Genomic DNA, 26,595 nt, shown 5'->3' on the forward strand with positions numbered 1-26,595 from the left:
CCTTCTTTGCATTTTACAGTTGCAAATCATTGTCTAAATCTGGCCAACAATTATTTAAATAACAATAACTTATACACACACATATAAAATGTACAAAAAAACAATAATAATACAAATAAATATATAGGCCCAATATCAAAAATAGTCTTTGGCTGCACCCATCGATCTATTTAAATCATAGATATGTCCTACTTATCCAGCCTATTCCAATGCCATTCCAAACAAATTGATTAAATCTATCAACCAAATTAATCTAAACTTCATTTGGAGAAACAGACCACATTATTTGAAGAAAAGCGATATGGTTAAAGACACTAAGGAAGGAGGACTAAAAGTTATTGATTTTGACTGCCTTAATGGAACCTTAAAAATAAATTGGTTAAAATCTTGGATCAAACACAGCAACTCCTTTTGGTATTGTATTCCAATGACCTTATTCAAGAAAATTGGGGGATTAGAATTTCTTCTTAGAGCGGACTTTAGTGTTAACAAACTACCTATATCATTGTCAGAGTTTCACAAACAAATACTTTTGTATTGGAAAATGTTATACGTACATAACTTCTCACCCCACACATCTGTACTCTGGAACAACAGATATATTTTGCACCGCAACAGATCTCTGTTCTTTGAGGATTGGTATGGGAGAAATGTATGGTCTATGGCCGACTTAATGGATACCGACGGACAGTTTTTAAATTATGAACAATTTTGCATCAAACATAATTTCAAACCCTTAAATTCAGACTTTACTAAATTACATAAAGCACTACCCAAAGGATTTGTCCTTCTAACAAGAAACATTTTGGCATATTACCCGATACAACCACAATTGGCCCCACTATCAATTCAAGGGATCTTTGTTTTGGATAAGCAATGCACCAATCACTTTATTAGAAATTGTTTTATTGATTTTCTTTATCCTAATATGCAAAATAAAAATAACATACTACAAAAATTTGATAAAGTGTCAATCATTAAACTAAGAACAGTGTATCTAACACTCCCTATACCTCCTAAAGTGAAAGAAACACATTTCAAAGTAATGAACAACATTTACCCCTCTAAAGAATTACTGAGACTTCGCTTTGGTATAGATGATAATACATGTACATTTTGTGAAATTGATGTCGAAACTACGAACCATGTGTTTTTCTCATGTAATGTGATACAGATATTTTGGTGTGATATACATAAATGGGTTAAGCAACAGATATCTTCATTCCCAACCTCTATCTCCTGTGATGACATAACATTTGGTTTGATATTACAAAGCAAGGGTGATGAGCTCTGTACTAATACAATTGTATGTCTAGCTAAATTCTTTATTCACAAATGTAGAATTGTAAAATCATCTCCCAAATTTGTGTACGGATATGACGTGACACGCACGGGCGAATGACGTGGGTATACAAATTCCATTGACAGTAAAAGACAAATTCACGTGAAATCTGGAAATCTGTCCCAGTGTAACAAAACAAATATCAAAAAGCCCAAAGAACTGTTAAATGTGATACCCTTTCATTTCAATCTTATTTTATTTGTTACTTTATTTAGTTACTGCTGTGTTTCAGCATTAGAAAATGTGGTTTGTAATTTTTTAAATGTTAATAAAAAAGGGAACAAAAGCGCTAAAATGTAAATTATTTTGTATAGGTTTATAAAAGTTTATTTAGGTAAAGTAGACATGATTTGGAAGAGATATATATTTTTTTTGCACTAATTAATAACGTTTTGTTAATATGTAACATTTACATCAAAATAAGTTACATATTTGATGTGCATTCAGACATTAAAAAAAAATCAATAAAGGCACAAATGCTTACAATGAATACTTCATTACACTTTAAGTAAGTAAGTAAATAAATAATATATTACATCTGCCAAACCCTAATGTCTGTGGATGATATAATGAAAACTTAGATAAAGATGGGTAAAAAAGAAAAGAAAAGATAAACACTCTTCACTGACAAGGGCGTTCTCATGTGTACCTTCGCGGACACCGTAGAAGTGGGAGGACGATAGGACGATGTTTAGGATGTGGGGGGTTTTTTTTTAGAAAAGAACCGCGTAAAGAGATCACGGCCTTGGATTGATTTGCTAACCAGTGCCTGCATTTCCTCCCTACTGTTCCACATTTTCAGTTGTTTTCAAGAGCCATGTCTTGCAGAAGAGGAGCTTTGATTGTTCTGGAAGGAGTTGACAGAGCCGGGAAAACCACGCAATGCCAAACACTTGTACAGGCGTTACAGCAGAGCGGACGAGAGGCAGAAATTATGCGATTTCCAGGTGAAAACCAGGCTGTTTGTGGAGCTTTATCTCGACAGACTATGAAATAATAACGTGACAGTGAAGTATCCCGCAATATTTGCAGCTCTTGTTTATAAACATTGGTGCAACGCTTGTGAAATCAATAGGACTTATACATGTACATGTACATATACATATAAAATAACAGAAAACATACACCTAACGTTAGTATAACTAACTTCACACGTGGCAGCTCACTGGGATTTTGTTTTCATGTGCAGTGTTTGTATTTCATGTACTGAGGATGAATTGTTTTCTACACAGACAGAACCACTAAGATTGGTCAGCTCATCAGTTCATACCTAGAGAAGAAGAGTAATCTGGAGGATCACACTGTTCACCTGCTGTTTTCTGCAAACCGATGGGAAATGGTGTAGGTTATCACTCCAGTTTTATTAATACAGTAAAGTGCATGCACAGGAATGTTTCATTGATGTATCATTCGACCGATCTGTTCTGACTTCAGGCCTCTGATGAAACAGAAGTTGGAACAAGGGATTAATCTAGTGGTGGACCGCTATGCGTTTTCAGGAGTGGCTTTTACTAGTGCCAAGCCTGTGAGTGTTTTTGTTATACTTCAATGTAACTTTAAAATATACAGGGAGAGTAAAACAAAAATCATCAAAGAATCCTAAATGTATAATTTTTCACCAACAGTAACATAACATTTCAACATCGATATGAAGAAGAAATGTTGGATATTAGAATGACTTCTGAAGGATGATATGATGCAGGACTAATGGCTATAGAAAATTCAGCTTTGACATTACAGGAATAAATTATATTTTCTAATATTAAAATAGAAAAGTTATTTTAAAAGATTATTTCACAATGATTTACTGTATTTTCGATCAAATAAATGCAGCCTTGGTGAGCAGAAGAGACATCTCAAAAACATAGGTAATTACTATAAGGTTTCATTAGTAAATAACTTTAGTTTACATTAATTAAGAATGAACAATAACTACAGCATTTATTACTCTAAATTAATGTTAATTTCAAAATACATTAAAATCAGAAGTTGTTAAGTTAAAAACTACTATTTTTATAACTAACATTAACAAAGATTAATAAATACTGTAACAAAGGTTTTGTTCATTGTTAGATCATACATTAGCTATTGTTAATTAATGAAACCAAACCTTTTTGGTTTCATTAAAAATTTTATAACATTTTTACAAACCCAATTTTTTTTTTTAAATGTGTATATTCTTAAAATGCTCATTAAGTTATTTTACAGTTTTTGTTTGTTTGTTTGGAACAGTTCACAGGATCTGAACCCAAGCAGATGTAGAGACATTAATTTAGTTGTTGTACATGTTCAGGGCTTCTCTCTGGAGTGGTGCATGAATCCAGATGTGGGCCTTCCAAAACCAGACCTGGTGATGTTTCTGCAACTCAACCCTAGTACGGCGGCAAACCGTGGAGAATATGGAACTGAACGGTATGAGACGAGCGCTTTCCAACGCACAGTTTCACAAAGGTTCGAAGAGCTCATGCAAGATTCCTCAATCAACTGGAAGGTGATTTATTTAGTGTAATCCTAATTATTGTACATATACAGTAGGTAACTATCTTTAAATTAGTGTAATATTTATCTTGTGTCTTTGTTCGTCTAGGTGATTGATGCTGCAAGGACCATTGAAGAGGTACACAAAGATATTAAGCTTTTGAGTGAAGACATCATCAGTTTAGCTGAGAATCAGCCAGTTGGAGAGCTGTGGAAGTGAACAGATCTCCACCTGCTCCGAAACCTTAAACTTTTCTTTTGTTTTTATGTCACTTGAATAGTGGAAAAACCTAAGACATTTTTATTTTTTAATGATTAAATAAATATTCATAAAATAAACTTGTGTATACAGAGATTTTAAACATGAAGACAAACTCATTCTTTTATAATTACACGAGCAATCCCACCCAGTCTGCAAATGAGCCAACCTTCCTTAGCTGTCATTTACAATTTGATACAGGTCCAAAATTTCACTGACTTCCATTGGTTGAGAGTAAATGCAGAATCAAATTTGATTAGCAAGTCTCCTAACCGAAACCATAAAATGTGTTATGCGCAAACCTGTGTTTAAGTTAAGGGGGTAAAAAGGCACCATATCACTTAAAAATTAATCTATAGCGTTAAGACTCAATATGGATACACGTAAATGCGACAAAGTACATACATACTGATGGTCCTGAGTGCCTGTGACCATGAAACCTGACCTCGGCTCACTCAGGGTGACAGAGCAGTCAATATAGCTGTTAAAGAAGAAAGCTGTGTGTTTTGACGCAGGTGACTATTCCACAGTGGCCTTGGACGTCAATGGTATTCTTCTCTTTCCTCTGAGGAGGCTTTACCACAGAACTCTGAAAGTCTGGCAAATGCAACTGTTCCTCACAAAGACAGGATTTCAAATTCTTCATCCTCAGAATCAAAGAAGCGCTCGAGCCGGTCCGAATCCGAAAATTCTGTTAAGGAAAAATAACACATGGTGTGTGTTTATAAACGTAAATCTTCGAATTCTAAATCTATGAATAAGCAGTATTAGAGATTACCTGGAGTAAGATTAATTACATCTGCACCAATTAGATGAGATGGCTGACTGTCTACTAATTCAAACATAGGAAGACCTCTACAGCTAGAAACCTGTACAAGGGAAAAACAAAAGTGGCAAGTGAGCCAGAGGAACAAACATGAACGGAGACTATGAAAAAAAGAAGCCATTTTTGGCTTAAGTACCTTACGAATCTGTGCACACCAGTCATCAAAATCATCCTCTGTTTGACAGAAAAAGCCCTGATGGACAAAATTTGGCATAGATGATGCTGTTATTCAAGCAAATTACTTTTTACTGTTTTTGACACCTAACAACAACAACTGTATTTACCAATTTAATCCCAAAGTTTTCCAAGCTAAATGAGCACTTGTTATACTCTTGATATCAGGCAACTGAGAGGAAAATGGAATTATAATCCAAGAATAATAAATACATATTTCTCTTTAGCAAATAACAATACTTCTATACATGTGCAGCTGTATAATGTGAATACAGCCATTACTACAGTCTTCAGTGTCACATGATCCTTTAGAAATCATTATAATATGCTGGTTTGGTGATCAAGGAAGATTTGCTTTTTTGTGGACAAAGATGGGCTCAAATGGGTTTATCTGTTGAGTACTACTAGATGGACATAAAGGATATTGAGAAATGAAGCTATACTTACAGCAGCAATGGAGGGGTCAAGCTCACAGATGTGCATTCGGCAGGGAGGGTGCTGGCAGTGGTAGGAGTCGTCTGGGAAATGACCCCCTTCACTTGGGTCCACAGCTGGCTGAGTTGTATGGGGGTCTAGATAAATGAGCTCCTCCCCTGCAGGGCGCCATCAATAAGAAAATATAATGAAGCAGTTCGAAACAAAATATGCTGCCATTCAGCATTTAACATTGAATTAATCTACTACACAGATAAACCTCCCAGTAAAACAGTAGTGCTTCTCAACTCATATTTTACATTGGACATGAAGTGGCGTCACAACACAAAATGGTTTGTTATACACAAATAAACAAAAATGTCATTGTATTAAAATAATATTATGAAAAAAAATATTCATAGCATTAAGCACACTGATTGACAAACCATATATATAACGTAGTCTGGGTTGTACATTATTTCAGCATACGGAGTTAATAATATTTAAGGTTTTCAAAATTGTAAACCAGATGAATTTGCTGCAAATTACCGTAGATATTGATTCACACATGATAGTTGGTTCGGCCAATCACAAAAGGTATGGGAAATGTTTACTTATTTTGCCATCCAAACTACCATAAATGATAAGCTGCACCTATTTTTTGTATTGTTTGTTTTTCCCGGTCATCTTAGATTCTCATCAGAAGGACTGATAAACTACCCTGGTAATCCAGAGTTCTCGCGAGAGCACAAGTTGAATTTTCTCAGCGAGTTACTCTGGTGTCGAGTAACGATGCTCATTAAATATGCCCCTCTATCTGAGCTGCACCAATCACATCAGGGTTATCTGATATAGGCGGGCCAGAGGCGAGATGACGACAGCGCTGCGACGTTGAACGGTCGAAGTCATTAGTAAACATTGCAAGATGGCTATGGATGAACACCATTTGTTTGAAACGGCTTTGGCCGCTACAATGAAATATTTAGACTTTTTCTCTAAAAGAGGAACAGAAGACGGCGCTCGAATCGTTCCTTTGCAAGAAGGGCGTTTTTGCTGTTTTGCCGACCGGATACGGTAAGAATCTACCAGTTAGCTCCGCTGGTAGCAAAGCGATAACTTCTTGTGATTGGTCGTAGTGTTATCCAATTGCGTGCAGTGAGATTTTCAAATGCATGCTTGGTGCCGCCCCTCGAGCTGGCCGATTTTCATTAGTCGACGCCAGACCATTAATCTTTTAGATTTAGGTCTGGATTTCCAGGCTACTGGTAAACCATTTTGGGTCACGAGCCACCAGTTGAGAACAGACTTTTTATAGGTTTAGCTTTAAGAAAACCTGCTCACCTACAAAGCCAATGAAGTAGTGAGCGCTGTTTGGCTTTCCACCTATTACTCCTAAAGACTGAGGCATCATGAAGCATTGCTGTGGATAAGATATGAAAATAAAGCTCAACAGCTATAGTAGATGACATTTTACTCACACATAACAGTGTTAACATCTATTCATACATCAGATGATGTTATAGATTTACCTTGAGTGGTTCAATATAAGCTTCATTGATATCACTGAGGCCCAGTCTTAGAGGAATCAGCAGAACAAGGGGTTTCCACAAAGCTGTCTCCTCTTCTGCCAGAGCACAAGCCCCCTCCCGATCACCATTCATCTCCAGAGGCTCTTCTGAAACCGCACATGCACCCCTGTCGAAGTCCAGCCACGGCATACACAGCCTCTCTACGGACAGCCAGTACAAACAACCATTATCAAATACCTTAGTCATTTATTGGCTAATTAGGACAATTGTGAAGTCAGAATTTCCTTCTCAAGTCTATATCTTCCTTACACTAAAAACATCTGATACACATATAATGGCACAGTCCTGTAAAAAAAAAGGTACAGTTGTACTTGATTAAAAACACGGTTTGTGCAATTTCGCAATTCTCCAAACTTAACATATCTAAGACATTTTGACCAAGTTTCAAAAGTCATTAGGTATGATTACATTTGCAGTAATTGAGCTACGGTCTCTGTCAGATTTATATGGGACAACCATCTTCAAGCTACTGCACAAAAAAGAGCTTTTGGGGAAATTGATAAAGAAAAAGCTGTTGACTGTAAAAACAAAAGACATGAAATAAAGCCCGGTGGTTTGATTAAACTAAAGTAAACCTTTTGGCTCAAACACAGTGGTTTGTGTGGTGTACAATCTAACACTGCACATTAGCCAGGTAACACCATTCCCACAGTGAAATACGCTGATGGTAGTGTTATTGTTATATTACTGAGGTGCTTTTCAGCAGCAGGCACTGGCAGTCTTCTTAAGATTGATGAATGCTGCTAAACACCTACTCCCTTTTCCCAGAAAGTATAAACTAAGGACGTTTCAGTAGGGCAACAACCCAAAGCACACTGAGTAACACTAAAGTGGCTTAAAATGAAGAAATTGATGCCCTTGAGTCAGTCTTGACTTCAATCTCACCCAACATCTCTGAAAGAATGAACTGCTGAATGACCTGGTACAGTTTGAGTGATTTTTCAAAGAGGAATGAGCTAATATGGCTCACATTGTGCAAAATTAAGAGAGACCCAAGGCTGATAGTTGTAATATCTCTGAAGCTAGTTCAACAAAATACTAAAGAAAGGGAACAAATACTTATCTACTGGCTAATAAACATTAACATTTTAAAATGAACATTCAGTTATTAACTTTCAGTTTTTTTTTTTATTGAATATAATATTTATTTTTGGGTTGCGAAGTTGCAGAGGCAAGTGATTTAAAAAATAATATCATCATCTTTGGTTGTGGAAATCATTTGTGTTGAAAAAGAAAAAGGTATTGTAAAGCAGATAAATCAATTAAACCACCTAGAAAAATACTTATTTATAAATCAACTGTGATGAAAATGTGTTCTAATTGTCTGCTGTGTACTCATTTGCAATCAAAAACAAACAAACACACACACACAAAAATAATCCACTAATCAGGCATCACAGCTGTCAGAAGAGGCATGTCAGATTGTGATATTATATACCGTAATACACATGTATTGTATATATTGACTAATAAATAAAAATTCTGTCATCTCTATCTTTATATTCTTTCATGTTAGTCAGCACAAGTCATGCAGATTTATAACGACATGAGGTGAGTAAGTAATGACAGAATTTTTGGGTGAACTATCCCTTTAAATATACTGGCTAATTATATCATGCTTTCAGCTACTAATAAGAGTAAAATATAGTCAGCTCAAATCCATTCCACAGAATCCCCTCTAAATAAGTGCAAAAGGCGGCTGCAGATTGCATGTGGGCACTATGAAAGAAAACTCACTGATTTCCTCTATGACCACAGTATTGTCCATAGCTACATGAACTGCCAGTCGGCTCCAGGAGTCAAATACTGCCAGTTTCCTAGATGGGCATAAAAGTTTACATGGATTTATTCCAATACAGCAAAGCACAATAGTTTATTTAAAGATTACTTCGCTTCAATAGTCTTTTACAGTTATATTTCATATGACTAAAAATAACTTTTTTTATATATATATTTGAATAATAATAATTTAAAAAATAGATATATTTAATTTGACTTGGCCAACTTACTTGAGTACCTGTGCCACTGTATTTGGACCATACCATTGGCCTATAGACTTTCCCTCACCTACACCCATCTGAGCTGGAAAAAGAACAAGCCATGTCATCCACAGTAATTTACCTGTCAAGAGGGCTGTCGTGGTAAATTTTCCTTACGGTAATTTTGAGTGGCTCAATATTGCGATAAGTGTTACAATGTGTTCAGAACAGGACAGAACATGCTTTATTAATAATCCAAACACTCTGAATGAACACGCAGGAGAATCATGCAAACCACAAAAAGCATAAACAAGAACTGACAAAGAACAACTGAAACACAGGGCTATATAAACAGGGGTAGAACAAAGGAAAGTAAACTAGACATGTGAAACTAATACATATAACTATAGGAACAAACAAGGACATAATCAGTAACCAATGAAACTGAAACTAAACAGAGCAGGGAAACAGGAACTAAAGGAAACAGAACAGATAGTCAAAATAAGGGTCCATATAACAGAACATAAACCTGACAATAAGCTAAGCTTGTTGGGGTATAACAGTTAGTTCCGGTCTTCGAATCTGACTGGACGAGAGGCTTTCTCTGCTGATATTTCACCAGTATCAGCACTGCTCGTCTCTGCGTGACACTTTCTAGACAGGCTGTCAGTCAGTGCAGTTACATTGTTACGCCACTAGGTGGCGCGAAGAGTGAGACATTAAACATCAATGAGTTAATTAAACTAATAGTTCAAAACAACAAAGATATCGCTTTCCTCTTCGGACATGGCAAACCTTTTTTTCACAAATATATGACGACCTGAAGAAAGACAGATACAGGTAATCGCACATGCTCAGTCGATCTCTCTCTCTCTCACTCACTGTCAATTTAGGCTTGTTTAGTGCAAATCTACAGAGACTCCGTCCAAATCACAATGGTACACAGTGTCTTAAGTAAAAAAAGAGCCAGTTGACAGGAAAAAATACATTATTCACTCTTTTTATCCTTATTAACTTATGTAACATTCAATACACATGCATGAAGTGTAAAACAAGAAGGGAATAGGCTTATGAAATAAAGAAAAAACATGAATGTCGTAGTTGCGGCGGTTGCTTGCATTCCTCTGTGGTTGGCTTTTCAGAATCGCGGTACTACAATATACAATATTATCGCGACAGCCCTACATTAACACTATTCCTATAATATAGATAGATAAGGAGTAGTACCTATTTGATGGATGGAATAATAGCTGTCCTTCTTGTCAATGAAGGCATTGAGGATACTGATATAATCTGCTCTCTGCCGCTGACCTGGAATCCATCTCCAGTCTAATAAAACATACAACACACATTACATCTCAGATTTCAGCAGACATCATTATTACCAATCCCAGTTTTCAAATCTTGTAGCCTTACCTCTACCCAAGTGCCTGCAGACCAAGGCCTCCCCAAGAATCATCTGTCCACATCGAAGCATGCAGCCCCAACCAGTGTCTGAAGTGGGCCCAGTGCCACCTGTAACATTACTTCCATTAACAAACCAAACTAAACAGATTTATCTATCCGTATGAATAATTAAATGCAGTCCTTGGATGGTAGGAATAGGATTGATGACTTTGACTCTCACCAATTGGCTGAAAGTTCTTTCTGTACGTGAACCACAAACGTGAGGTGACGTCTGCCAGAATATCATCCTTCTCTGGGACACGAAGAACATCGTGTTACCAACAAGAACCAAACACAGCAGCACAAAACCTTCAATGTCTACCACCTTATTACCTGTTAGAGCACTGAACTGCTTTCCCAAAATCCAGACAGGCTCAGAGGTCTCCGGGAAATCTTCGATCTCTCCAAAGCGCAATGAGTCGTATGTGAGAGTAGCTGTTGGGGGAAAAGCCAATGATCAACTGAAAGCTAAACTACTTACACAGACCAACAGAAATATAAAAAATAATTTGTAAAAACTAAAACATAATTTGGCACCTTTTTAGTCTCTTTAGTTGGCCAAACCATCCAATGCAAACATTTTTTAATTATCACAAAAGAAAAAAATATATCTTAACATTTTACATATAATCACTGCCAATCTTTTTGTTTTTTCAAATATGATGTATTTTGAGGGAGTTTCACATCTGTCAAATGTAATAAAAGATATTGTTTCATGATAAAAACATGCAACAAATAAAGCATTTATTAATCAAAGATCATTTGTGACGATTAGTTATTATTTTACATATACATTTTAACAGTTTCAAGATTTGTAATTTAACCATTTTAAAAAATAAAAATGATTTAACAATGAACTTAGATTAAAACGTAATTATAATGTATTGTTGATTGATACCGAATCCATTAACAAACTGAACATTATTGTAAAGTGGCACCTGATTTCCCCCCCACCAATTTCACTGTACCGCTGTGTACTGTATGTGTAACTTTACTTTGTCTCTGAAGTTTCATTCTATGCTGTTAAAGGGATAGTTCACCAATTTTTATTTTTATTTTGTTAGTACTTACCCTTAGGTTGTCAATACCTGAACGAGTTTTTCTCGCTTTTAGTCTTCTGTTGAACACAAAAAAAGGTTGGTAACATTCTTTAAAAGTTCTTATTTTGTGTTCAAAAGAAGAAAGAAACTCATACAGGTTTGGAACAACTTGAGGGTAAGTCATGACAAAATGTTCACTTTTCGGTGAACTATTCCTTTAATTGTAACGGATGTCGCGCATCAGAGGGTTAAAGACATGGCACAGTGCATAAAAGTCCCTGTGATAAATGTTACTGGCAAACAGATTATTAGAGTAGGCAGAAATTTGATAACAGACGACACGGACAACATCCCAAAAGCGTCAACAGCCCAACAGTATCGTTCGTGCGCTGGAACGCTCATATAATGCTCAAAAAATGCAGCTGAATAGACTCTAAAACACAGCCAAAACAGGCAGTTTTAACGGGTGGCCGTGGCATTTGGTGCAGTGACATCTAGAAGACAAAACAGTGTCCATCCCTAATCTGACAGCAGACTGTTCTGTTTTACTGTCCAGTTGGCAGCAGTTGGGACATCTATGTACCATATTTAACGACAAAATCCCAAACTGTAGAGGCGGCCTCTCCAATAACAGGCGCGTAGGTGGTTGTCGAAAGAAGAATTTTGCTATTTAACAATTTCATGACATCTGGGCAGATGAGCGAAATATAAAACAAATTGTTTTCCAGCGATTTTCTTACCTGCATCCATCCCGACAGTGATTCAGCCTATCTTGTTTGTTGAGTGTTCCTTACACTGTACTGACCAATACAAAGTCACTTCCGCTTTGGTCAGAAAGCGTAATTTCTGCGGTAACCAATCAAATACCTTCTATGTATTAGGTGGTGTTTTTAACCAATAGAATTTATTTTAAGGCGGGACGTGTTGTCTTCTCTTGGAAGCAGATATAAACAAGGTAACTAGAGTAATAAAGAGTTGTGGAATGTAACGCTACATAAATGTACATAATCAGTATTGGCATTACTCTTATAAATGTTTTGTGTTATGAATTTGATATCATTAAACGCCGGGAAACAGTCGTGAAAGTGTATTCTCCTTCTAAATGTGCTATTTCTGACATGTCATGTTGTTGTGTAAAAACTAAATTTAACTAGATAAATAACTAAATAAATGCAGGCATTTTTTTTAAATCTGAGCCGTTCTATAGTATTTAACTAAACTGCTTATACATTTTTTTTTTTTTTTTTATATATTTTTTTTTTATCGTCCCAGACGTGTGATGAAACATTAGTGTAAGTAAATTGAACAGATTTGACAAACCCACATTTTTGGCATTGATTTATAAAATCTATTTGAAATATAATCTGCACAAGTTATGTGATAGGAGGCTGACTCATCATCACGCGTATTCAGTTTTGTAGATCAAAGTCTGTCACTGGATAGTTTCTAAAAATCAAGCACAATATCAGCTAAATCGTTTACACCTTTGTCCTGTGTGATAACTTTAATAATTGAGCGCCTATAGTTCCATTTACAGCCACTAGGTGTCAGTGAGGCGTCGCAATTGGAAATGATTAGGCAGAAAGTTGAAGTAAAAAAAAAAAACCTTTTCAGGTTGACACAGTTACTCAGTGGTTACAGACAAAATAATCTGGATCATATTAGCAATCATTTGCTTTAACATTTATCTTAATGAACACAGACCATCATAGTCTTCAATTTCTCCCAATATCTATGATAGTAGGTGAAAAATGCAATCACTTGCATTAATCTGCTTTGTGTTTATGCAGTAAATCAGTATGACCCATTATTTTAATTCATGTCAGTGTTCTCAAAGTCTGGATAAAGGAAACCACATGTTGAGAGTGATCACCATAGTAACAATATCTCTAAACTATTCTATCTGATCTAAACTGCTTCCTCCCACTCGGTTTCCACCAATTACACTAATGTTGTGTAGAATTATCAGCATAAAGGCTTTATTATTATGTTGTTCTGTTCCTACCGCAAGAAAAGCACAGCAAATAGATTTTTGGAAAAACAAAAAAGTATATTTTTATTTAGCATACATTCAGTGTAGCATACACAAAACAATGTGTAGTTTCCCACATAATTATTTGTTATAAACTGAACTATACACGACAAAACAATAAAAACAACTTTAAGACACCAAGTTAAGTTATTAATATAGTGATGGCTCCATGATTTTTAAAAATTGTTCAAGGCGGCACCAACAACACCACATGTAAGGTGAAAATATTACACAAAAATAAATTACAACAAAAGAGAGACAACACTATGACATAGTTGACAGGTCCAGACTTGAAATATGGCATGAACTGAAATGTTATATCTTTTTAGTCAACCCAAATCTCTCCTACAGCCATTTACATTCAGTACTTTGGAAGTTTTTCCTTGGGAAATATTGATATTGAACTCAATTACATGCATGCATTGTGGATTGCAGTTGGATTTTTGAAGCTTGATTTGTTAATCTGCATTTAGAGCATCAAAACCACTCAAGACAGTGAAAAATGTATTAACAATCAGAAAAACTTTAACAAATAAGACAACGTTGGACTAGGCAGCATTAATCCAAGTACATGAACATTCCATTTCAGACAAAAATTCAAAGGTCACAATAATTTCCTCTCCCGCTGGCCTAGATATTCTGCATATCAAAATTAGGTTCAATACAAAAAAAAAATGGTAACAGCAAGGAATGCCTAGAGTGCAAAAGGCCAGGTTAAACACAACAAAACCTTAAAGATAACGGTTCATCTTAGAGCTCAATATCCTTTTAAACAAAATTAGGTGACACTTTACAATAAGGTTAACATGAACAATACTTCTACACCATTTATTAATCTTAATGTTAATGCCTACATTTACTAATACATGTGTGTTAACATTAGTTTATGCACTCAAATGAACATGAACAAACAATGACCAATTGGATTTCTATCAACTAACATTAACAAAGCTTAAATGCTGTAAAAATATATTGTTCATAGTTAGTTCATCTGAACTAGTTATTTAACTAACGTTAACAAACGAGACCTTATTGTAAAGGGTTACCAAAGTGCAAACGTTGTGCAAGTGTAAACACATTAATAAGAGCAGTGAAAGGCTTAAGCAGTGACTAGAAACCCCTGCTGAAGTGTTCAGCTGTCCGTCACTTGTTTATCCTGCTCTTCATTTTTCTCTCAGCATGTAGAAGACCACGGCCTTGAGATAGTGACCACAGGCACAGGCAGCTGCCACCAACCAATGAGAACGAAAACTGGGGTCTGTATTGACTACACACTTAGTGATGTCCGCCTGTAAGAGAGCAAAGAAAATATTTAGATATATCAATTAAATATATGGAGTATGTTATGTAATTCTCTCTGAGTTCATCTGGTAATAACAAAAGGAAAAGGAACTTCAGTATGCACTCAAGTATGTGCCTTTTAAGCCAAAGCCAACATTCAGTAGTCTAAACACGTTATATATTTCAGCATGCAGCTTTATAGGGTTGGCCAAATGTTATAAATTTCCAAATTAGCTTAATACATGTTCAGAGTATTAAAGTTCAGTTTGTTTTGAGCTGGATGGTCAGTTCCCTTATGCTCTCTTCGGGTCATTTTGACCCAAGATTTATTTTCTTTTAATTAAAAAAAAATTGAGTGTTCATCGGAGTGATCCAAGACCTTAGGACTTTTGTCACACTTGAACTTGGAATACACACAATGTTTTTTATACTGGATTTGAAGAGTTTATGTGGTTGAAAAAAAAAAAAAAAAAAAATAGTGGGGGAACATGGGGATTTCTTTTATTATTTGCAAAAAAAAATAAAAAATTTTTAATTAATAATACAAAATCTGGCACAATCCAGAACGAACACACACGCAAATGAAGGCATGAACCTATAGAACATCACCAATGCAGAACACATTCACATGCGCATACACACATGTACACACATACACACTAACACCTAGGGATTCCCATTCAAATTAATGGGGGGTCATATAACGGGGCAATGTTATTTATTTATTTATTCAAATAAAAATCATTCAGTCACAATGCAGTCTGCACACAGATATGAAGTGGTTAGATTTAAACACATTTACAATGCAGAACGACAGAATATTTTTTATATTATATTATATTATATTATATTATATTATATTATATTTTAACATTTTGAAATTACTTTAAGCTCACTTTGATCAATGTAATGCATCCTTGCATTAATTCATTTCTTCCAACAACAAAAAAAATCGTACTGATTTTTTTTAGAGATAATGAAGGCACTAAGAGATGGGGACATCCGTTAATTAGGAATTTTAATTATAAAAGATCTTACTCAGTGGTGTTTTTGTGTATCTCTCTCTGTGTGTGTGTGTGTGTGTGTGTGTGTGTGTGTGTGTGTGTGTGTGTGTGTGTGTGTGTGTGTGTGTGTGTGTGTGTGTGTGTGTGTGTGTGTGTGTGTGTGTGTGTGTGTGTGTGTGTGTGTGTGTGTGTGTGTGTGTGTGGCCCTTCATTCAGCTCCCAAAGCAATCCTGCAGAACAAAACCCTCAACATGGCACGTAGACACTAGTGCCCACATACTCACATCAACAACAATGTAAAATACAGTCTAACCGGCTTCTGCTTTACACATACTTTCACTTAGTGATCCTGATGATAAAGTCCTTGTTTTCAGATTCAGTTCAGTCTGTAGGTGTGCCCATGTCTTACAAAAACAGCAGTTAAAAAAAATCAGGTCACTCCCAAGAAGAACACATTGAAAAATTTTGAGAATGATTTCGCCTGAGGCAACCATTACACTCACCCAAATTGAACCAGCATTTGTTCATGTAGTACAGAACATCCACCACTGAACATAACATAATTTTAAAGTTGATCCTTAGTCCTGATTGTTTTCTTTTTTGTTCTCACTTTCTAAATAAGTCATAAAACAGAACAAACAAACATTAAACTTATCCTAGATCTATGTTCTTATTAAATATATCCCTAAAAATGTCTCTCAACACAACATTAAAATATTTTTCGACATGTTATTACTCACATTAATAATCTGTGTACACTGATGAGCCAAAACATTATGAGCGAATAACATTGATCATCTCCTGACAAGGCCACGTATTAAGGTCTGGGTAGATTAGATGGTAAGCAAACAATCAGTTCTCGAAATCAACGTGTTGGATGCAGGAGGAATGGGCAGGAATAAAGATCTGAGTGATTTTGACCAAGAGACAACTGACTAGGTCAGAGTATCTCTGAAACGTCAAGGCTTGTTGGTTGCTCCCTATCAGCAGTGGTGAGATTTGACCAACAGTGATCCAAGGAGGGACAAACCACAAACCGGCGACAGGGTGTTGGGCGCCAAAAGCTCATTGATGCACGAGGGCAACAAAGGCTATCCCGTATGGTCTGAGCCAACAGAAGGTCTACTGTGGCACAAGTCACACAACATTTTAATGATGGTTATGGCCCTACAATGGCCACATGAGTGTCGGAACTGGACCTTGGAGCAGGGGAAGAAGGTCGCCTGGTTCGATGAGTCCTGTTTTCTTTTACATCACGTGGACGGCCGTGTACGAGTGCTCCGCTTGCCTGGGGAAGTGATGGAACCAGGATGCACTGTGGGATGATGACAACACGGTGGAGGAAGTGTGATGCTCTGGGCAATGTTCTTCTGGAAAACCCAGGGTCCGGCCATTCATATGGACGTAAATTTGACACGTGCCACATACTAAACTAAACATTGTTGCGGACCAGATACACCCCTTCATGACAATAGTGTTGCCTGGTGGATGTGGTCTCTTTTAGCAGGAGAATGCGGCCTACCACACTGCACACATAGTTCAGGAATAGTTTGAGGAACAATGAAGAGTTCAAGGTGTTGCAATTGCCTCCAAGTTCCCCAACCTCAATCAACATCTGTGACCAACAAGTTCAATTCACAGTGGCTCCACCAACAAACCTACAAGACTTGAAGGATCTCCTGCGAATGTCTTGATGCCAGAAACCACAGAACACCTTCTTCAGGGGCCTAGTAGAGTCCATGCCGCGATGGATCGGTATAGCATTTTGCCAAATAAATAAATATGGATATTTTTGGGCTGGGTTTTAGGAGGTTAATATTTATATCTAATGTTTTGATCTAAAAGTCCAAAGCAGGTGTAAGAGCTGCATATGGACCTACTGTAAGTGCAGGCAGTTATGACTCTGGCACAGTGCCATGTCGAATCTGCCTGAACAGAGACAGTCTAATGAGAACAGACACCACAGACATGCCCTGCCAAAGCAGACGCACATACCAGCACAGCTCCTCATTCAACAGGTTCGCTGAACTGTGCTGGTCTTCAGAGAGATTGATCAGATTTCCCCCCAAAAGCTGCAGGAACCCTGCACATTCTGTCTACACACTGAACAAATATGGAAAAGCAGCAGTCTGGGCTCTTTCTGGGCCTTAGCTTGGTTATATAAACAGACAGCACAATGCTACTTTTATTAACTCTGAAAAGAGTGGCCAAAAATGATAACTCTATCATCATTTACTCACCTTCATGTTGTTCCAAACACGTATGACTTTTTGGGCCCTATTTTAACGATCTAAGCACATGGTCTAAAGCAGAGGGCGCAAGTTCACTTAGGGTGTGTCCGAATCCACTTTTGCTAGTTTAACGACGGGAAAAATGGTCGGCGCCAGGCGCATGGTCTAAAACAGTGGTTTCCAAACCTGTCCTGGAGTACCCCCAACACTGCACGTGATAATGAGCTGATGAGTTGAATCAGGTGTGTTTGATTAGGGAGACAAAGAAAACATGCAGTGTTGGGGGTACACCAGGACAGGTTTGGGAACCACTGGTCTAAAAGGGTTGTCCCTATTCTCATAACGAGTAATGGGTGTGTTTTGGGATTCACGTTCGTTAAACCAATCAGAGTCTCATCTCCCATTCCTTTTAAATGCCAGTTGCGCTTGCGCCATGGCAGATTCGCTATTTACATGACGGAATTTGATAGTGGAAAGACCGAACGCATCTCCAGAGCGCAAACGGAACTGCTCGTGCGCAAGCAGATCATCCACAGGACAAGCCGGATTCCACCATTTCTTTATGTACACAAAAATAATCTATTACATTGTAATCCTTTTATTTTAAATATTTGGCATGTTTGTGTGCTGCTGTACGTCCCTGTGTGTTTAATAAGCAGACTGTACGCGTGTTGTGGACCCGCCTAGGCGCACATTACTAACGCGTTCATTAAAAAAAATATATATATATATTGCACCATTGACTTTAGACCAGGTTTCAGTTGGTCAATGCAGTCTATTGCTGTTGCCTCAAAAAAGCAACGCACCAACAATGCGCCTGAACACACCTCGTTTTCAGACCAACACGCCTATGGGTGCACAAATGGGCGAAAATTTTAATAACGTGGCGCAGGACGTGAAAATGATAACTGCGTCGGACTGAAACAAGCAAAAAAACACTTGCGTCGGGCTAAACTCTTACAATGGAATCCTATGTTGTTTTAAAAGTAGAATTTGATCTGTAAATTCAATCATCCTTTTGACTAGTACTAGTTATATGATATATAAAATAACTAGATATGTATATAAAATAAGCTGTTGCTTCTGCTTTAAAAAATAGTCCACAACAACATAAAAAAAGTTTATTACAACGTACAAAACAGTCAGGCTAAAAAATGCAAGGTAACACCAGTTGCGCTTGTATGAAATGAGAGAGCGAGTCCACGGCATGATACGAGAAAACAGAGAGAGTTTTAGTTACCCAAATGAGCGGTCTGATAAACATGAGCCACATATGATGGACGACAGGGAATATTAGGAAATTGCCTGCTGAATGCCACAGCGAATGACCAATCAGAATCAAGTATTATGTATGTTTGGGCCGGGTGAAGGGATGCTTAAATGCATAAATATTCTAATTAATTGTACTAAATTAATAGATTTATTTCTTACCCAGCCTCCTCTCCTCTTTAACCACGACACAAGGCTCTTGCGAACAAACTCGCCCATGCAGTCGACAATGGTGTGCACCATTGCTGGATGCCCGTGCCGAACACAGTCCACAGCAAGAGCTCCGGCCACTGCATACAGAGACACAATCTTCCCCCATGTTACACCTGTACATAGAGAAACAGAGATTGACATAAATATAATCAAACAAAGTCTGTCCTTTTCACCATACTTTCATTCATACCAATGACAGCTTATATTTGTGTGTGCTGGTGGAAGTGTGTATGAAAGTCAGGTCATACTTCATATTAGGTCTCTAATTACTTTGTACTTACATAAAAAAAAAACTTTAACTGTTATGTACAAAACACTTTTGCTGCTATTGTGGTCGGATATGAGTAAGGTCAGGCCAGGGACAGGTTTGGTGGTATGGGTAGGTAAGATGTAAGGGAAGGGTCAACAGTGTAATTAGAGATGTAATTAGAGAAATTAATTATGAAATATAAGTACAATGTAAGAACATGTAAGAACTAAATAAGTGCTTTGTATCAAATGATTCATTTAAAGAAATTTTAATGATTAATAATGACAATTAATATATAGTGGGACTGAAAATCATAACCATGTGAGTCATTAAAACACATAATTCCTTACCCCCATTTCTAACAGAACATTATTATACTGTAAAAAGGGGTGGAGTATTGTTGTATAACCGTATTGGCAGCCAGGCAAGCTGTCAGCTGGTGTATCAGCCAGAAAGACACAAGGACTTTTCAGCAGAGCAAATTCATTTGTTTCACTTGTGACTGTAACCTATAAATGATATCAACATGCCTTAAAAGTAATAAGGTGTGGCTGTAAGGTGTTAGCCTCATTTGTAAGCTTGATAAATTATATATTTTTAAATATATAAAGAGACACATTTTTAAATGTATAATAATAACCATGAAATACAACAGTAGTTTAAAAGGTATAGACTCTTTGCTTTTCCCCATCATACAGTAAATACGTTATAGTCACGGGTCTGAATTTAAATAAAAGGCTATCTGTACTATTACATTTCATCAAACAAGTAGGCATCCTGATAACTAAAATGATAAACGGACACTACTCTAACCTTCAAACATTTCAGCCTGGAATTAAACAAAACGTAATAAAGCTGCAAAACCCCGCCTGGGAACATCAAATGGCCAGACATAAACATATCAACCCAGGCAGGAACCTAATCGGAGTCTGGCAAAGGCAGGAAACACAAAGGCAAAAGGAAACCATATTGAGGAATAAAAGAGATAAAAGCTGGTTTGAAGTTCAAGATAAACAGAAAGCACCACAATTTCCTCCCCCTGACTCTTGTAAGAACGTTTACATGTTGAGTTCACTATTCCGACGGAATATTTTAGTTTACAACATGCTGTGTTTCAAATGAAGACATGTATTAATCAAATGAAGACAATGTATTAGTTAAATTTATACTTCAAGGCTGTTGAATGCTTGAATCTGATTGGTTGATGAACGTTCTAAGGTGTGCAATTATTTTCAGGGAAACGCAAGGCTAAAGTAGTTCCAGGCAGGTCTTGACCGCATTACAATTCCATATCACTTCGCAACATTATTTCAGTTATTTCAAAGTTCCTCCTACAACAACAAAAGAACCAAAACCCACAACGACCCTGACAAAGCAAATTAATATAGTAAACAATAGGATAAAAACGACAAATTATGTCCATGTTTTTTACCACAAAATTAAGTTAAAAGCGCATATATCCCGCTCTCTCTCCAACTCAAATGCACACACATACAGTACGGACACACATAGTCATGTGTTGTCAACGATTTTGTCAGTAAAATAGTTTAACAACTTAAAAGCTACATGAAACTGCATTAGTCTGCTATCAATGGCTCAAGCCTCCGTTTCTCTAAAATGACGGAATTAATTAGCAACGGAGGCTAGGGATTAGATGCGTAAGAAATTAGCATTTTAAGGACTTAAACCTGACAAATATCTTGAAATACATGATCTGAACAATGTTTTGAAGTGTGGGCTATAAGCAGAATAAATTACTCTAAATTATTGAAAAGTAGGCTAATTAATAAAAAACATTTTTTTAAATAACTCCGATCCGGAGTCACTCGAAATATTGATAATACTGATAATTTCAACACGATGTCATAAAAGTGCGTATCTATAGCACGAATTTGATTTCTCGTGCCATTTATACGGCAAAAACATTTTTGCCTGAACATATGCATGTTTTCACGTGCATATGACACGCACTTTATAATACGCACTTTATATATAAAGTGTAGAAGGAGTATCACTGCCAAAAAAAGACTAAACTGGATTTTCCCGCATTTAATTAGAAACTTGCCTCTATGTTGTGACTATGTATCTAAGGAATTATGCAGGCGTTGCAGATTCTAACAATCACCACGCTGACCTCTGACCCCATTTAATAAAACAACTGAAAATATATTTGAATAAACGAATGAATCAACAATCCCACATTTGACAAATTGTCACGGTTGGTGGCTGAGATGAAAGCACAAGACGATGTAAACACTGAAATAGTCTTTAATCCACAAATTCCAAACAATAAACCACAGAAAAACTTAACCACAAACACAATAACATAAAACAAAGCAAGACAAGGGACTAACAGAAACTTTGAGGACTCAAATCAATCTGCAACAACAGAAACAAAGAGGGAGAGAATGGAGACCTGAACTAATTTACAGACTAGAAAATTAACAAAGAAATTCAAATATCAACAATACAGGGAAACAGATCAAAAAACAAACTCAACACGTGACACAAATCTGCTCACACACCTTATAGTTAGCACTTTCCATTCTGGAGAAAATGTAGGCCTACTTCAAGGAACCTAATCTTGTTAATGGATTATTGATTTTGATTAAGTTGAGAATAAAAGATCTGCTAAAATGCTTCCTCCTGACAGATTCAGTTATTGGTCTCGTGTTTTATTTAGAATTGTATTTATTTAAGTAGATTTTAATACACCAATGCATCAGGGCAAAAAACAACAACAACAACAAAACATTTCTCCAGCATGAATTATGAAAACCACAAAAGAAAAATATACATCTTTTCTTTTTAAAATGCTATGTATAACGTTGTATTACGCATAATATTTTTTAATTAAAAATATGTTGGAAATTGCACCATTGTTTATTTTAAACAGTCTTAGAAAGTGTCACAGTAAAGCTGAATGATTGAAAAAGCAGAAAGGATTGAAATACCTCAAGAATAAAACAAAAGCAAAGATAAATATAAATAATACTGAAAAGAAATGAAATTAAAATATATCAAGCATCGTGTGAAAATATTACATTTATCTCTTAAAATGTAAAAAAGCACAATAATTGTTTAAAGTGCACAGTCATATAGAACTCTAAAAAAGGATCAAAGGCCACTCGCAGGGTTAAAAATAAATAAAGTGAACACCAGTGACCACACAAACTCAGCTACACTGCTTGAGGACAGGTATGTGTAGAAACAAGAGGTGCAAGGGTGTCACCAGGAGTATAGTGCTTTGTGTTTAGTGAGGAATCTTTGATGTACTTGGACTAACAAAAGCAATTATGCATTGATAATTAGAATGCAAAGAATGTTTCCCTGAAGAAATGAGGCGAACAAGTTACAGCACATCTTAAAGCTGCCATTGTTGAAAAAAAAAAAAAAACACCATGATTTACTACACTCTAAATCTGGGAGATCAAATAAGGGTTGACCATTTGAACTAAATGGTTTAGTCATTTGAAAAAAAAACTGAATCTCAAGGATTTGCACTAAATATGAGCAAAGTACAGTACGCAGCAAAAGGAATGATAACTTCCATGGCGCCCAGACACTGTTTACTTAAAAGAAAAATTCATATTTTATGGTGCTCTCAGGGTCGAGTCCAGCACCGCTTCTCTGTGTATATATAAATGTCAGAATGGATCCAGTTTTACCCTCACGTGTAAAGTTACTTAAAGGGATAGTTCACCCAATTTTTTTTTACAAAAAACATGTCATAATTTACTCACCCTCACGTTGTAAACCTTTACGATTATCTTCTGTGGAGCATAAAAGAAGAAATGTCTCAAAGTTTTTTAGTTGTTGTTGTTGTTTGTTTGATTTTTGGGTGAACTATCGATTTAAGGGTCTGGAAAAAATATAAACTTATATAAAATTGATATAGATATAAAAAACAAAACATAGGCATATCATATAAACCAGGTTTCATTGGTTTTCAGATTCATTTAAACTGTTTTTAGTGTGAGTATTTGCTAATGTTTAACTGATAGAATGGACATCTCTGGAACCAGATGCACCGATTAGTTTATCTACAGACAATAAACTGTTTTCCAAACTAAATGTTTCTAGCAAGAAGGACACTGACCAACCTGTAGAGAAGATTTCTGCAGCGACGGCCAAAAAGGCATCAGAGACTATACTCTCAGAGGCGATTGTGATGTTGAGCTGCCGTGCTACGTTGCGGTATACGTTGGGTCGCAGGTACTCCAGCTCGTCTCCTAGAAGACAGAGAGACAAATGTGTTTTCTTTCCTTGGCTCAAACTATCGGGATGAAAAGATCTCGAGTCTTACAGAATAAAATCACTAATTTGGAGAAGCTTGACAATGACAGTGTAAAAGAACTGCAACCTAACCTTAAAACCTGCTACTATTCATACTATCGTCATTCTGTCATATCAGGCTAACGGAGGGATGTATGTTGTTATACTGCAATGTCCTGATGATGAAATTGTCTGTTAAATAAGTCTTTAGCTATGCTCAGCTGGACTCTTTATTGGCATTGATGGTTCCTTAAAGAAAATCAATGGAATCTTTCAATTGCACAAAATAATGTCTTTATAGTGGGAAAATGTTTGTTTCGATTTTTTTTTTTACATGTTCTTCACGCTAAGAAAAAAAATAAAAATACTTCACATAGTTCTACTACGAAATCACTGTGAAACCCCCCTTTTGCAACTCTTATTTGGAAGAGTGTCTCACCCACATGAATCATCCGTCTTAATGTAGCCTAAGCGTGAAGGACCTTTTTCAGGACAATACAGGGTTAACCTGGTTAAGTGTGGGTGGGGAACCCTCAATCTGCCTTGTGATAATGATCTGCATGTTTGCATGCCTTGTCCATAAAAAGCAGCTCCCCCAGTCAAACAGTTGTCTCAAATTAAAATTCTTGTGCTTTTCCCTTTTAGGAGAAAACGGGTTCTTGCAGAACAATGACAGTTAAGAGTAACTCAGATGAAAGTCATGTGATATGTTTAAGGTAGGCTATTTATAGTGTGTCTGATCAACAAAATGATGTGAGATTAAATGTTATTGATAGGCATAACATTCAATCTTGTGAAAGAGCTCAGAATGTTAACGACATAAAAGGATGAAACACACATTTAACATGGTGCAAAAGGCAAAGTACTTTTCAATGGGTGAGACACAGACGAACCTTGTAAGAGTGTTGTAAAATATTACGCAATCAATTGTATGGTTTGGCTTTGAGGAAGCTGAGAAACACGTGTTTATTTTCATTTCTGAAAGTTCATAGAACAATTATGGATGGTCCATTTTCCATTTATTTTCTTATGAACCAGACAAGCACAGATTAAGAAAGAATGAAAATTTACAGGAAGTTCTCTGCACTTTTAACTCAGTCTTAAAATATAACATCCGTACATCAAACCACAACTCAAACAGATAGCCTATACGTATATAGCCTAGGCTACTTATGCATATATATATATATATATATACACATGACCATTTAGCACCATAATATAAAAAATATTCACACTTCAGTATAGTATGTGGTATATCCCTTACGAAAATGAACCATGGTTTTATTGTAGTAAAAGTGTAGTAACCATGTTTGTTTGTTTTTTTGGCAGATTGATTACCATTTGTATGACCACAGTTTTAGCCTACTACAAATACCATGATTTAACTATGATTATGTAGCAAAACCATGGTTAATTTGTGGTTACCATGGTTTAACTACAATAACCATGTTTTGGGGGTTTTAGGCTATTTGTAGTAAAACCATGGTTAATTTTCGTAAGGGGTGTATAGCATCCAAATATGTAGGCTACTATACATGCACTACACTACAGTACATGTAAGTTGTAACCCCATGGCAATCTCCATAAACATTAATAGTCTACATGAGTGAAACGTCAGATGTCCTACCCAACCACAGCAGGACTGAAGACACCTCAGCCAGTGTTCCGGATCCGTGCTCTGGTTTCGACCATCCGATTCCAGCCCGGTGGAGTCTGGAGTGAATGTAATCCCTGCACAACACTTTAGCCTGAGACACTAACTCCTTATCCGTGGGAGAACGATCAAACACCTCCATGACTTCAGCCGCGAACACTGAGGAGCGGCGCAACATCTCCATGCCCTTCATGAGTGGAGAATTACAATCAGCTGACAACTAACCTCCACCTTTCTCACCGTGTATGGAAGTGTTTCTTCTCCACCCTCCTCTCTTTCCAAAGTCGGATGACGCCGTACACGATCTGGATAAAAATGAAAACTCGAGTGTTTTTTTCCTATATTCGCTAATAGAAAGACTCGGTCGCACCTTCTCTTGGAATGGACATGAACCTGAAAAAGCGGCCAAAAAGAGCAGAAAACCAGATATCGATTACCCTTGCTATTTCTCGTAAGTCAATAAATCCTCAGAGTCTTAAATATCGGCATTTTTTTATAAAAGCTCGGGTATTGTTCTCTCCACAGCAGCCCGCGAGCGAGGGGAATCTGGCAGCGGCGGTGTGTCGCCTGTCTTCGGTCTGTATGGATGGACTGCACTCGTCAAGTCAGTCTGTCTCCTTCTATGGAAAAGCTCTCCGGAGTCCGTTAAGGCGGAGATAAGATAACCAGTCCAGCAATGTTATGGTTTTGATGGTCCGCCCCTCTTTTACAGAGCTAAAATGTGATAAATCAAGAAACAAAGATAACAAATAGGCCTACACAAAGTATTTGGACACTTTCTTTTTTTCACCACATTTTATTTTTAATAAAAAATCTTATGCCAAAATGCTTAAAAT

General features: G+C 36.6%; 3 protein-coding genes and 1 long non-coding RNA gene across 6 annotated transcripts; 1 reads left to right on the forward strand and 3 right to left on the reverse strand.

The window, feature by feature from the left end:
* Positions 1 to 1,923: 1,923 nt before the first annotated feature.
* Positions 1,924 to 4,182, forward strand: dtymk (deoxythymidylate kinase (thymidylate kinase)). The gene is made up of 5 exons (XM_082190338.1): positions 1,924 to 2,289; positions 2,575 to 2,683; positions 2,777 to 2,867; positions 3,636 to 3,833; positions 3,930 to 4,182. Exons 1-5 carry the CDS (start codon positions 2,160 to 2,162, stop codon positions 4,038 to 4,040), a joined length of 639 nt encoding a protein of 212 aa, XP_082046464.1. The 5' UTR covers positions 1,924 to 2,159; the 3' UTR covers positions 4,041 to 4,182.
* On the reverse strand, positions 4,116 to 12,387 carry atg4b (autophagy related 4B, cysteine peptidase). Of its 2 annotated transcripts, XM_082190335.1 has the most exons (14): positions 12,288 to 12,313; positions 11,579 to 11,624; positions 10,841 to 10,942; positions 10,689 to 10,760; positions 10,478 to 10,576; positions 10,289 to 10,390; positions 9,092 to 9,164; positions 8,820 to 8,899; positions 7,023 to 7,222; positions 6,835 to 6,913; positions 5,527 to 5,672; positions 5,042 to 5,098; positions 4,858 to 4,948; positions 4,116 to 4,770 (listed from the first exon to the last, which is right to left on the reverse strand). In XM_082190335.1, exons 5-14 carry the CDS (start codon positions 10,536 to 10,538, stop codon positions 4,697 to 4,699), a joined length of 963 nt encoding a protein of 320 aa, XP_082046461.1. In that variant the 5' UTR covers positions 10,539 to 10,576; positions 10,689 to 10,760; positions 10,841 to 10,942; positions 11,579 to 11,624; positions 12,288 to 12,313; the 3' UTR covers positions 4,116 to 4,696. The 2 variants fall into 2 exon arrangements, with proteins under 2 accessions (XP_082046461.1, XP_082046460.1); XM_082190334.1 differs by lacking the exon at positions 11,579 to 11,624 and having other exon boundaries at positions 12,288 to 12,387.
* Positions 12,388 to 13,576: 1,189 nt separating this feature from the next.
* Positions 13,577 to 26,510, reverse strand: boka (BCL2 family apoptosis regulator BOK a). 2 transcript variants are annotated; one of them, XM_082190336.1, is made up of 5 exons: positions 25,733 to 26,510; positions 23,931 to 24,059; positions 23,571 to 23,600; positions 19,527 to 19,690; positions 13,577 to 14,868 (listed from the first exon to the last, which is right to left on the reverse strand). In XM_082190336.1, exons 1-5 carry the CDS (start codon positions 25,950 to 25,952, stop codon positions 14,743 to 14,745), a joined length of 669 nt encoding a protein of 222 aa, XP_082046462.1. In that variant the 5' UTR covers positions 25,953 to 26,510; the 3' UTR covers positions 13,577 to 14,742. The 2 variants fall into 2 exon arrangements, with proteins under 2 accessions (XP_082046462.1, XP_082046463.1); XM_082190337.1 differs by lacking the exon at positions 23,571 to 23,600 and having other exon boundaries at positions 25,733 to 26,495.
* On the reverse strand, positions 14,940 to 19,520 carry LOC309514173. Its single transcript, XR_014211617.1, has 2 exons — positions 16,368 to 19,520; positions 14,940 to 16,268 (listed from the first exon to the last, which is right to left on the reverse strand). It is a non-coding gene; the product is annotated as an uncharacterized lncRNA (long non-coding RNA).
* Positions 26,511 to 26,595: the final 85 nt, after the last annotated feature.

This window comes from Leuciscus leuciscus, assembly GCF_965113295.1.
Source record: "Leuciscus leuciscus genome assembly, chromosome: 14".
Lineage (NCBI taxonomy): Eukaryota > Metazoa > Chordata > Actinopteri > Cypriniformes > Leuciscidae > Leuciscus > Leuciscus leuciscus.